General features: G+C 34.2%; 1 protein-coding gene across 8 annotated transcripts in view; it reads left to right on the forward strand.

Moving 5' to 3' along the window:
• Positions 1-14,364, forward strand: part of DDX4 (DEAD-box helicase 4) — an 88,283-nt gene that overhangs the window by 40,657 nt on the left and 33,262 nt on the right. For 4 of the 8 annotated variants that reach the window (XM_045493533.1, XM_045493489.1, XM_045493509.1 and 1 more), the window contains 4 exons: positions 2,473-2,532; positions 11,513-11,614; positions 13,019-13,099; positions 14,051-14,113. In XM_045493533.1, coding sequence (XP_045349489.1) covers positions 2,473-2,532; positions 11,513-11,614; positions 13,019-13,099; positions 14,051-14,113 — 306 coding nt within the window. The remainder of the gene's footprint in view (positions 1-2,472; positions 2,533-11,512; positions 11,615-13,018; positions 13,100-14,050; positions 14,114-14,364) is intronic. The other 4 variants (XM_045493513.1, XM_045493526.1, XM_045493498.1 and 1 more) reach the window with 3 other exon arrangements.

Raw genomic sequence — 14,364 nt, forward strand, 5'->3', positions numbered from 1 at the left:
ATTCATTTAGAACAGTGCTAAACTATACTGAATTCTGTTATTACTATTAATTTTTAATAATTTTATGTGATATTATATCAAATGCTATAATATGTGACATTTTTGCATACTAATAATATATATTTGGTATGTTTTATATAATCAATGTATTATGTGTTATTTATGTTTATATGTTTAAAGTGTCTTTATATTTAAGTTACATATTTTATACAGTTTTAGTGATTTTTACATAAGTAATAATATAATGTGGTCATAGCTGATGTTGGGATAATCTCTCTTTTTTATCCTTGGCTTTATCTTCTAACTCTACAGTGATTTTATTTTTTAACTTTATTTTTTAAAATTTACATCCAAATTAGCGTATACTGCAGCAGTGATTTCAGGAGTAGATTCCTTAATGCCCCTTTCCCATTTAGCCCATCCCCCCCTCCCACACCCCCTCCAGTAAACCTCTGTTCTCCATATTTATGAGTCTCTTATGTTTTGTCCCCCTCCCTGTTTTTATATTATTTTTGTTTCCCTTTCCTTATGTTCTTCTGTTTTGTCTCTTAAAGTCCTCCTATGAGCGAAGTCATATATTTATCTTTCTCTGACTAATTTCACTTAGCATAATACCCTCCAGTTACATCCACGTAGTTGCAAATGGCAAGATTTCATTCTTTTTGATTGCTGAGTAGTACTCCCTTGTATGTATGTATGTATGGTATGTGTGTGTGTGTATATATATACATTAAATCCTGTATACATGTATACGTGTGTGTGTGTGTGTGTATGTATGTACACACACGTGTGTGTGTATGTATGTATGTATATATATACATACATACACACACACACAACACACATACCATACATATCACATCTTCTTTATCCATTCCAGTGGACATTTGGGCTCTTTCCATACTTTGGCTATTGTTGGTAGTGCTGCTATAAACCTTGGGGTGCATGTGTCCCTTAAAAACAGCACACCTGTATCCCTTGGATAAATACCTAGTAGTGCAATTGCTGGGTCATAGGGTAGTTCTATTTTTAGTTTTTTGAGGAACCTCCATACTGTTTTCCAGAGTGGTTGTACCAGCTTGCATTTCCATACAGTGATTTTTTAAAATAACTTGTTATTTTGAAATAGTCTAAGACTTACAACAAGTTAGAAAGTTAGAGTTAACAAGTTAGAGTGGGCCCTTCACCCAACTTCTCCTAATGCCATTAGCCTATTTTAATTCCCAGTGTGGTCAAAATATAGGTTTATTTTAGGGGAATAATTGGACAAAAATAATGTGAGACTTCTTTCTCCTTCTCACTTCTCAAATTAATTCATAGGTTGTTTTTTTTTCATATAAGGCAATAAGTGTTAGCTGTCATCATTATTCCAGGGTGTGCTAACCTTTCCCCAATTTTTTCCTTCTTGTTAAGTTCCCTTGTAGTATTAAATCCTGCTTTCTAGAAAGTTGTCTGGTTGTTAGATTGTTCTTAAGGAATGTTTGGTAGTTGTTGACTTCATTTCAAGTAGGAGCCTGCAACAAGAGCTCTGGGTTATTTCTTATAGAACAATATTAATTGTTAAATTAGCATTTTTGCAAGGAACTTAACTGATAGCTTCTAAGCTGTCTAACCACTTGATGACATTACTGTGACTTAAACTTACCAGATTTTAAACATTTCATGACATGTATAAAGATCTCTTGAAGCCATTTCTTTATTTCCCAAATATGGCTTTGCTGGAGTTTTCTAGAAAGAGTTTTATAAAGTTATTACTAAAGGTCATATTAGTAACATATTTTTAAATTTTGAAAAATTAATCATTTGTTGCTCTCACCTATTCTTTCAAAATAAACATCTCTGGGGGTGGGTTCTAGGAGTTTCCTTTTAACCACTTTCTAGCTTATTCTTAGGCTTCAGTGTAGTTATTCTCTATTTAAAAACTGTGGTAATGTTATTTGATAATGTCACTAAAAACAGAAAAGATGGGATATCTGCAAATTCTTTCATTAGGATGATTAGGGAAAAGTTAGCATTAAAAAAAGCCTCTAATGCCTGAGGTTTATTAAGAAAGGCAAATTACAGAAATATTGATAGCATTATAAAAAAAAATAGCCATGTATTTCTAGTGGCCTATGGCCTACATTTCAGAACCACTTGACTACTTAATAGTTTAGATGTTTCTGAAACCATTTTTAGTCATACTAACATTTTGAAATTCCTATTTTTTGGCTTGTGTGTGGCAGTTGGCAAAAAGTGAGTTCTCAATTGTATGCTTAACATTTAACATTTAGATATGTTAAATGATTTGTATAGGGAGTTGACTCAATAATGTCTTTATATTTGTTGCTAAAATTGTTTCAAGCATTAAAATGTTATTTTACTTTAAGAAAATATTTTTTCACTAATTTGTCCTGTGACAGTGCTATTTAGATATTTCACCTTTAAAATTAATTATTTAGATACTATTCACATGTTAAATTTTTATTCAAGAATCTAGTAATGACTGTGAAGATAATCAAATACGGAACAGAGGATTTTCCAAGAGAGGCGGTAAGGACCATATTTTGGAACAGTTTGTACTTACACTTTCTAATGTCATTGGGTTTCTTTCCCTGAAGATCTCCAGAATGTGCTATGAAGTACAGAATAGGGACTATGAGTTCTGGCCATTCACAATATATATGAACTGGGATGTCATTGTCTCTGAATAGAATATTTGGAGATGAGGGAAGAAATTGTAGATTATTCTTTGTTCAAGTCTGGCAATGCTCTATCATACTCTGCTAATCCTGCCTCTGATGAAGTTGAGTTGAGATGGTATAAACATTACCATGCTTAATTCTTGATAATCATTTATGGGTTGACATGTGGGTTTTATTTTTGATATTTCAACAACACATTGTGAACTTATAAAATGGATAAAAACTACTGAAAATCCTTATATTAAAAGATATTAAATCTCCTTATATTAAAAGAGTTTATCCTTAGGAACTATATAATAATCAGATATATTAGTATTTTCACCATAACTTGGGAATGGCTTTTTCCTTCCCTATTGAATAGTTAGCCCACGCTCCCTAGTGAAGCTAGGACTTGTGGACTTCAGTATAACCTTCTTAGGGCTGTGAGGTAGGGAGGAATTTGGTGGTGAATGAGGGATGGCTATTTACCTCATAAATTGAATTTTTTAATGATAATTGCAGGGGGACATGTAATAATGGCAAGGAAATTTAAGTAAAAGCCAGACTCCCCTTTTAGAATTGCTTTTCCTTTAACAAGCAATTTTAACACTTAATATTCCTAAAGTATTGCTCTTAGTTTTAAATTTTTGGTTGTTTTCTGCAGAACAGTGAGTATCTTCCTCACTATTCTCTTTAAATCTACTTAACTCATACTTATGGGATGCAGTCAGAAGCCAAAAGCTCTATGTGCTTGATCCTGGCCTATTGACTAATACAGGGTGACTTACAGGGAAACAGTCATTTTTGGGGATTCCTGATCGCTGTTCTTTGGAGTTGTATACATTTGAAGGTAGGGAAAGCGTGCACATGGTGGTGAGTAAATACAAGTATGTGTGCATAAATAGAAGTGTATTTAAATTTATATTGAAATATGACATAAAGTACCAGACGTATGCATGCATCATACATGTTCATAGGCATCCAGATCAAGAAGTAGAAATTACTAGCACCTCAAAAGCACCTTTTATGATCATATTCACTCAGTAGCAAGTTGCCCACCACATGGGTAATTTGTATTCTGACTTGTGGCGGGACAGATTTTCTGTTTTTGTACCTAATATAAATGGAATCATACAACATGCTGTTTTGTTTCCAGCTTCTTTCTGCTTAATGTGTTTGTGAGATGCAATCATAGTGTTGGTTGCAGTTGTAATCATTATCATTACTATATAGATTCTTTTGTTTTACTGTTCTGCTGTACAGAACAGTACATGGCTGTTGGGATGTCTTCCAGTTTTGGACTATTTTGAAACTGCTGCTGTGGATATTCCAGTACATTGCTTTTGGTGATACTGTTATATATTCAGAAATAGAATTGTTGGCTCATAGATTTTGTATATTTTTTTTACTGTCAAATGTTTTCAAGATAAATATACTGAGGTACACTCCCACATCCTCACCTCACTTGGTATTTTCTTCTTGATTTTAACCATTCTGTTAAGTCTGTGGTAATATATTTCATTGTGGTTTTAACTTGCCTTTTCTTGATGGGCTAATAAAATGTGCAATGCATCGTATGTTTACTGGCGATTTGCACATCATCTTTTGTGTAGTGCTGATTGAAGTTTTTTGCCACCTTTTTTTGGGGTGTCTATTTTTACCTTTTTATTTGCAAATTAACACAGAAAATTTGCAAGAACAATAAAAATAACTCTTGGATAACATTTATATTTGGAGACTCTTTGCTCCCTTTAAAGTAACGGAAATACTGTCTTCTCTTTTTCTTGTTAAATTTTATTTTTTTAGCTTCCACATTCAGATTGTGATTCATCTGGACTTCATTTTTTATATGGTGTAAGATAGGGATCAAGGTCCATTTATATTCCCCATAAGGGTGTGCAGTTGATCCGGTATCACTTTCTGAAAGACTTTCCCTTCCACTCTCCACTGCTAGGCTGCCTTTGTCCTAAATCAGGCGACAGTATTTATGTGGAACTATTCCTGGACTTGGTTCCTTTCCATTGGTCAGTTTCTGTATTTTCACACCTTTGCCATATAGCCTAAATTAGTGTAATTTCATAATATGTCCTAATATCTGGTAGTGTAAGTCTTCCAAGTTTATTGTTCTTTAGTATTACTTGGGTTATTGTTAGTCTTTTGCATTTCCATGTGGCTTTCAGATTCAGTTTATCAATTTCCAGGAAAAAACTTAATGGGATATTTTGGGGATTGCACTGAATCTGTAGATTAGTTTGAAGAGAATGGCCATCTTTGCAAATATTGGTGCTTCCAAATCCTGAATATCCCCATCGTAAATCTTGAGTTTTTCCTATGTTTTGCAGTTTTCACTAGTGAGTGATTATACGTCTTTCTTTACTTTAGTATTTGATATTTTGTGATACTTATGTTTATTTATCTAATTTGTCATATAACATCAGCTTCACCATTTTGAGGTATATAATTCAGTGGTTTTAAGTATATTCACTGTGTTGTATGTCAAATCATCACTCTTTAATTCCTGAACATTTCCTTCTCCCCACTCCCCAAATACCTTGTGCCTATTAGCAATTCATCCCATTTCCCTTTTATCTCCATCCTTTAGCAACCCAACCACTAACTGACTTTCTGTAGCTATGGATTTGCCAATTCTGGACTTTATGTAAATGAAATGATATAATATGTGGTTTTTTTGTGTCTCCTTTACTTACCATGATGTTTTCAAGTTGTAGCATGTGATGGTACTTAATTCCTTTTAATGGCTAATTAATAATTCACAGTGTACCATGTTCTGTTTGTTCATTACCTGATGGATTATTGGGTTGTTTCCACTTTTGAGCTATTATGACTAATGCTACTATAAATATTTGCGTACAAGTTTTATGTGAACATGTGTTTTCATTTTTATGGTGTACATACTTAGGAGTGAAACTGAAAAATTGTTTCCTACAGCAGCTGCACCAATTTACATTCCTTCCAACAATGTAGGAGTGTCCCAACTTCTCTGTATCCTCACCAGTCTTTGTTATTGTGTGTCATTTCGGTAGTAGTGATCCTTGTGAGTGTAAAATGGTATCTCATTATGGTTTTGATTGGCATGTCCTGATAACTGTCATAAGACATTTGCCCTTTTCTGTCTGGCTTAATTCAGTTAGCATAACGTTTTCAATGTTCATGTTGTAGTATGTATCAGAACAAAGAACTTTTCTTTTTATGGTTGAATAATTATCCATTGTATATATAAAATGCTCTTATGCTCGTATGAACATTCATATATGTTTATCTGTTGGAGTCGTTGTTTTTGCATCTTTGGAATATATGCCTAGAAGTGGAATTGCCAGGAGATGGGACTGAAGTAAGTTGAAATATGCCACAGAGTTCACCGTTCTGAGAATCAGCTTAAAATATTCTCTGGGTTACTGCAAGTCTGATTAACTTTCATTTTGGAAAATTTTTATTCTGACAGTTTTTGTCCATTTTTTTTCTTTTTTTGGAGTAGCAGAATTTGGAGTTTGTTACTTTGCCATTTTTGCTGATGTCATTGATCCATATCATTTAAAAATTTTCATTTTGTTTCCTGGTATATAGAAATATAATTGAATTTTATATATTGAAGGTTGAGTGACCTCACTAAATTTATGGTAAGTATTTTTTTAAATGAAGAAAAGATGTTTATATTTCTTTTACCCGAAGTTTAAATGATTTATAAAGTTACGCCTTTTTGAGGATTGTTACCAGACATCATTAAGAGCTGTAAGAGTTTGTCATCTGTCCCTTATGAAATGCAGAACGCACCTCATGGAAGGACTAATGTGTCACCTTTAAAAATACATTAATGTTGGGGCGCCTGAGTGGCTCAGGTCGTTAAGCGTCCGGCTTCAGGCTCAGGTCATGATCTCATGGTTTGTGAGTTGGAGCCCTGCGTTGGGCTCTGTGCTGACAGCTCAGAGTTTGGAGCCTGCTTTGGATTCTTTGTCTCTCGCTCTCTGCCCCTCCCCCACTTGCTCTCTGTCTCTGTCTCTCTCTCTCTCAAAAATAAACATTAAAAAAATTAATGTTATTTATGAAAAGTGACTTTTAAAGTGGTAAATTTTGAAATATTTCAATAACTCAGAAAAGCACGGAATATTCTATTACAAACACTTGAATACCACTACCTAGATTTAACAGGAACATTTTGTCATGTATATTTCATATATAAAAGATACATAATTGTTGGAAGATTCATCTTCCCTTTATATTTTATATCTTCTTCCCAGAGTTAATTTAACATTGGTGTGTGTATATATTTCATATTCATACTTTGATAAAAATTTATTATACCTTTTTGTGACTTATTTTTAAGATTTTATTTTTAGGTAATCTCTACACCCAACGTGGGAATCGAACTTAAAACCCTGAGATCAAGAGTTGCATGCTCTACTGACTGAGCCAGCCAAGCACTCTCCCTCTTTTTGTGACTTTTTTTATTCCTTGTTTTTAAAGATTTGTATGTTGAAAGTGTAGATCTAGTTCATTCATTGTAACCTCTGTAGTGCTTTACTTACCTTTTAACCTCTTTATTTAAAAACAAATTATTTTTATGACCATGTGGGATACATAGTGTCCCTACCTTCAAACAAGAAGGTCATGCAGATTTTTAATTGTATGTAACATCCATGTTATTTTTACCTCAAGTTATTAGACTTCTTACATAACTGGAAATTGGCATTAGTTACAGGAAAAGGAAAGCATCTTCATTTAAATGTTTGTGTTTCTCTTGTGTACAGAATTATTAAGCTTTGGTACTGGAAGTACTGAGTCATTTTATAATCGTTGGCTCAGCAGAGAAGCTAGTTTCGAAAAGGACCCAAATTGAATTTACAGAAAGCAGTAGTGATTGGGAGCATAATGAATGGATTAAACAGATTAAAGATGAGTAGAATAAATGAGTCTATATAGAGATCTGAAGAAATTCTCTAAATTTGGGAATGGAAAACATGAAGGTATCTTCTAGGGAAGATAAAATAAGAAGCTCTGTTACTCTAACATATGTCTCTGTATCTCCTGAGGAAAGAACACAGAAGATGAAAGAGGGACGGGAAGAATACTATTCAAAGAATAGTTCAGAGACTTTTCTAGAGTTAAGGAGGCACAAGATTACAGAGAGAATTAAAAAAAACTTACACCCCTATATGTGTATTGAAATTGCAAAATTATGAAGATAGAAATATTTTGAACTATCAGAAAAAATACTGACCCACCTGTAAAAGAACATTAGATTGATAGCAGAACTTTTCTGCGTTTTTTTTTTTTCCAATAAAGGTAGAGATCAGAATAGAGGAGAATGTAGAATTCTGAGGAGAATAGTTCTGAATCTGAACTGTTATATCCAGAAAATGTAGTTATCAGAGAGAAATAATACCATTGAGATAAAGATAGTGTTTAGTACTGTCATACCGCTGAGGAAACAACTACTAAATCATATTTACTAGTAAGAGGAAACTGCAACAAGAAGTAGGAAGCAATGATGAACAAAACTAAATAAATACACGTTTTAAAAATGGTAAGCATCTTGGTAAGCCTAAGTAAGTATTGCTTGTAGAAGATAGTAATAAATGATGGTAATTAATTTAGGTGTTTTAGAAACAAAGAACCAACATACTAACAAATGAAAAGACTTTAGTTCTTTGTCACCTCAGTAGGAAAGAGAATGGATTGAAACTAATTTCAGGATTTCTTAAAAATGGTAAAACTGAAAGATAATAAGAAAAAGTACATAATGTATAACTCACTAGTGGAGGAAATCCAGTAGAAGGGCAGGACTTTGTAGTAAATAGACAAGGTTGAAGATAATTTATTTTTTAATTTTTTATTAAAAAATTTGTTTTTGATATTTATTTTTGAGAGAGAGAGAGAGCACAAGCGGGGGGAGGGACAGAGAGAGAGGGAGACCTAGAATCTGAAGCAGGCTCCAGGCTTTGAGCTGTCAGCCCAGAGCCTGATGCAGCGCTCAAACCCACGAACTGTGAGATCATGACCTGAGCTGAAGTTGGATGCTTAACTGACTAAGCCACCCAGATTCCCCTAATTTAAATATTTATAAAATATTCATGGTGAGATTGAAGGATATCAGTAAAGGCATAAAATGTAGCATTTGGGAAATCTAATAGAAGGACAGAAAGAACAAAAAAAGTTGAAAAAAACTCAGGAAAGAGAAAACACAAAAGAGGATGAAAGAAGTAAGAAATCAATGTCAATAATCATAATATGTGTATAGTTACATGTATTTCAGTGCAGAGTTGCAAATAAAGAGAAAAATGTCAGTCCAATATGAACCCCCAAAAGCTGATATAGAAGTAGGAGACAAAATAGACTAAAGCAGACATATTAGGGATAAAGAAATAATTACCTAATGATAAAAGGCATGTTCACTGGGAAAATATTACAGTTTGGAACATGGTTTGAAATCTAACAATATATTCTTATGTATATAAAGCAAAAGTAGACAAAATTACATGGAAAAAAATTGCAAATTCTAGTTAAACCATTAATCTTAGGTTTAAACCATTTTTCTGTTACAAACTGATAGAATGAGCAGACCAGAAATGAGTAAGACTATAGAGACTACAGTAGATTTGAATACTAGTTATTAAGCCTGATTTAATATTTCTGTTTGGAATAATACACACCCTTCTTTTACACATTCTTTTACAGCATCTAGAAAATAGATATAATTTTGCCATAAATTAAGGCCAAAAGCAAGTCTCAAAATATACTGTAGAATTTATCATATGCTATGTCCTCTTGTTAAAGTATTGTGAAAACAGAAATCCATAATGAAAAGCCTAACGCTTGTGGTTTGGAAACTGAATTTCTCAATTTCTGAAAATTCATATGGAAATAATAAAGTATTTAGAACTGAATGGACAGTAAAAACATCAAAACTTAAGGGATACAGCTAAAGCAGCTGACTTTTTGAAGAATGTTTGTAGTCTTAAATGCATTGAGTAGAAAAGAAATTAATGTATTCAACTTAAGTAATTAAAAACTCAGTAGAAGGAAGTTAAAAAGATAATAGACATGAATGAAACAGATACAGTGGAGTGTTATTCAGCACTAAAAGTGAAGGAAGTATGCATCAACAAAAAGTTGAATAAAAGGAAGCAAGATAAAAAATACATATTCTATAAGATTCCATTATATAAAGCTCAAACACAAACTGAACAATATGTTGCATAAAGATATGCACATAGTTGGTAAAATTAAAATAGGAGCAAGGAAATGAGAATTCAGGATATTGGTTGAGGAAGGGGGAAACATAGGGTGAAAGACTATACATGGTCTCCCTAGGTCTTGGGAATATTTTTAGTTTTTTTTTTTTATTAATATATTTATTTTTGAGAGACAGCATAAGCTGGGGAGGGGCAGAGAGAGAGGGAGACAGATCTGAAGCAGGTTCCACGCTTGTCAGCACACACCCCGACTTGGGCCTTGAACCCATGAACTTAGCATGACCTGAGCTGAAGTTGGACTGGGCTGGACCAGCTGAGCTACCCTGGTGCCCTGGGAACGTTTTTAGTTTTAAGCTGGCTAGTAGGTCTATAGGTTTTCATTTTATTATTCATGTGCTCACACCAAAGTAACATACCTTAAAAAGAAGTGGGTCAAAAAAATAAACTGTTTCTTGAGAAGAGATAAACTCTAACAAGGTTTATTCAAAGATAAAGAGGCACAAATAAATAATTTAGAAAAGGTGGATATAAGTATTGATAAAGAGATTGTTGCTAGATTGAGGAATCTAAGTTTGAGGTTGTAGATGTATCACCATGAATCTACCTTGAATTAAGTCTGCCCTATTTTATAAATAGGCTTTAAAAACATATATAATTCAGTATCAAGAAATACAGGTAGAATTTTTACCTTTATTGAGAAGTTTGTTTGTAAATAGTGGCAAGTTCATAAACTGAATCTCACTTTCTTTATTTTCTGCCCAGTTGACGTTTTAGTTTTGAATTGACCTCGTTCTGCCTTAGGTGGGATCATATGTTATTTGAAATATTTATACTGATTTTTGGTATTTAATTGAATTTAAAGTGTTTATAGTAGGAAATCAGGCTTTGTATATGTCTATATGTCTCTGCTTTGAGTAAGATGTTTTACTGTTTTCTGTAAAGAACAAATGTAAGCCTAGATTTATCTAATGCTTCTGTTCATTGTAGAAATGTTGTTAATGATACATTTGTGGTAATTTTCAGTGTTTTGCAAGTGACAGTTTTTTCATCAAAAAAATTTTTTTTTTCAAATAAACTCTTCATTTCAATGTGGGGCTTGAACTCAAGACTCTGGAATAGAGTCACAAGCTCTACTGACTGAGCCAGCCAACTAACTACCTCTGGTTATTTTTCGTTTTGATTCTCAGAAAGCAGTGGGTTTTTTTCTTTTTTTAAATTGTAGCTATATCTGTTTATGGTAGTGAAGTTGAACATTTAATGTTTATTTTTAACAGAGAGAGACAGATTCAGGGACAGAGCATGAGTGGGGGAAGGGGGAGAGAGAGAGGGAGACACAGAATCTGAAGCAGGCTCCAGGCTCTGAGCTGTCAGCACAGAGCCGGACACGGGGCTCGAACTCACAGATTGCGAGATCATGACCTGAGCCAAAGTCGGACGCTCAACCAACTGAGCCACCCAGGTGCCCCAAAGTTGAACATTTATAGGTCAAATATGGCATTTCTTTTTAGTAACTATTAATGCCTTAAAATATGTAAAGTTACTGAATTATGCAAGGCTTAAAATAAATTTGGACACCATTTCTCCAAGATTTCTTTGTTGTTATTTTGTGTTGTTCTTGTGTGTGTTTTCATATTATAGGCTATCAAGATGGAAATGATTCAGAAGCTTCAGGGTCATCCAGAAGAGGTGGAAGAGGTGGTTTCCGAGGTCGCCGTGGAGGATTTGGTCTAGGAAGTTCAAGTTAGTAGTGAATTGCAAATGGTGTGCTTTATCTGTTAAGAAGGAAATGATAAAAAATAAAACCTATCAGTTAAGCTTGTTGAGAGGATTATATGAGAAGAGCTTACACTGTAGCTGGTATATAATTGCTTACATTAATATATGACATTTTTAGACACATATCTAATTGCATACCTGTTGGAATAGATGAGTCTTTATAGAAGTTTGTGTGACTCAGCTCTTTAATCTTACTTTGTGTTTTTTTTTTTTTTTTTTTTTTTTTTTAGAGTTTATTTATTTATTTTGAGAGAGGGAGAGAGTGGGAAAGGGGTGGGGGTGAAGAGAGAATTCCAAGTGGACTCTGCTCTGTCCACACAGAGCCCAATGCAGGGCTCAAACTCACAAACTGTGAGATCATGACCTGAGCCAAAACCAAGAGTAGGGTGCTCAGCCAGCTGAGCCACCCAAGTGCCTAATATTACTGTTTTAAAGCCTTCATCATAAAAGCCAACCTTAGAAATAGGTAGCCTTCTCTAAGACTGTACCCTCCTTTATACCCTCTTTTACCAATTTGGCTTTCTAACAACTTCAGCCATCGTTTTTTAGAGCTAGGGGTATTGACTTCAGAAGTCACTGCTGGATTGCGTGTGTCTCTTTTTTTTTTTTTTTCCAATGTTTATTTTTGGGACAGAGAGAGACAGAGCATGAACGGGGGAGGGGCAGAGAGAGAGGGAGACACAGAATCGGAAACAGGCTCCAGGCTCTGAGCCATCAGCCCAGAGCCTGACACGGGGCTCGAACTCCCGGACCGCGAGATCGTGACCTGGCTGAAGTCGGACGCTTAACCAACTGCGCCACCCAGGCGCCCTGCGTGTGTCTCTTAATGGAGGAGGAAAGATGAGTGGTTTTGGAAGTCAAAACTAAATCTGTAATAATTTAATAGATGTATAGGAGATTAGTGAATTGTCACTTTTAAAAAAGTGTAAGGGTCTAGGGGTTGTTCAGGACTTGTAAGGTTTGATTTAGCAACAGTGGGAGCAAGCGGGTACTGTTCTGGAGAATAAGCAAAAAGGCTATGCAATGTGAAGTTTCTGGGGCAGTAGCAGTGCTATTTTTTGGAGGTTATTTAACTTTTGTTTATATGATGTTTTAACGTAGTACTGGCCCTAACTTTAAAAAAAAATAATTTTAATAAAAGTTTTGAGGAAGTCATTTGTAATTCAAAGAAATAATTTATGGAGAAATCCTTTGTGTGATTCTTAGAAAAATGCTCATTGTGATTCCTTTACAATTTAAACTATTTTGCCTCATATCTTTAACTTCTGGCACTATCACTTGATTTTCTTGTCACTCTTTTAGATTTTCTTCTCTTTGTCATTTTAAAACCTCTTAAAAGTAATATAATCTCATTATGTACAAATACAGATAGTGAATATGAACGAGATGAGGGGATGCAGCGTGCTGGTGGCCTTTTTGGTTCTAGAAGACCAACTTTAAGTGGTGCAGGTGAGAAATAGAATTTCTTATTGAATGTTAAACATTCATATATGTTTTCAGCTCTACAATTAGTAAACTAATAGATGTATTTAAGTATACTTGGTTAGCTCATAATTTTCTATGATTTTTAGATCTGCTTTATATACATGGGCAGTTTTGCCTGCCTTATAAAATTTGTGCACTGTGAATTATTTCTTCTCTCTTACTTACCAGTTAATTTGATGTGTAAATATAGCTTGAATTGGAGAAAGGAAAATGAAGTTTGCAGTGGTTTCAAAGAAAGAACTCTTTAGGTGATTTGAGGAGAAAATGAAAAAACACAGCAACACGATTGTTGATAAAAATGTGTAAATGTGTATATACTGGCACATCTAAACCATAGATTATTATTCAGTACTAAAAGGAAATGAGCCATCAAACTATGAAAAGACCTGTAGAAACCCTAAATGCATGTTACTAAGTGAAAGAAGCCAATCTGAAAAGGCTACTTATTAAATACTTTCCAACTTTAAGACATTCTGGAAAAGGAACAACTTTGGAGAAGGGTAAAAAGAATAGTGATTGCCAGGGGTTGGGGGCAGGAAGGAATAATATGAAGGATTTTTAGAACAGTGAAAATACTTTGTATGATACATCAATGGTGGATACAAGTCATTTCATGTTTTTTCGAACCCATAGAATATAACACCGAACGTGAGCCCTACTGTAAACTTTTAATATGATAAACTTCTAATGTTGATAATGGGGGAGGCTGTTAAAATGTGAGGGCAGGAGGGAGGTGTCAATTTTTCTGTGAACTTAAAACTCTCTCTCTAAAAAAACAATGAAGGCTTTAAAGTGTTCACATGAGGAAAAGATTTAAATTAAATGTAGAATTAAGAGATGGATGGACAAAGGGACCAGGTATCCTCAGTACTCAGTATTTGAATAGAAATAGCTATATGTCTAAGTAATCTGCAGAACAATGCCTTACAGGTAATGGTGACACTTACCAAAGCAGAAGTGGCAGTGGAAGTGGACGAGGTGAGTTTTTACTTGGTTTACCTACAAGGGGTTAACATTATTGTAATCCAAATTTAATTTTTTTAATCTAATTTTTTTCAATATATGAAATTTATTGCCAAATTGGTTTCCATAAAACACCCAGTGCTCATCCCAAAAGGTGCCCTCCTCAATACCCATCACCCACCCTCCCCTCCCTCCCACCCCCCATCAACCCTCAGTTTGTTCTCAGATTTTAAGATTCTCTTATGCTTTGGCTCTCTCCCACTCTA

Source organism: Leopardus geoffroyi, chromosome A1 (assembly GCF_018350155.1).
Source record: "Leopardus geoffroyi isolate Oge1 chromosome A1, O.geoffroyi_Oge1_pat1.0, whole genome shotgun sequence".
Classification (NCBI taxonomy): Eukaryota; Metazoa; Chordata; class Mammalia; order Carnivora; family Felidae; genus Leopardus; species Leopardus geoffroyi.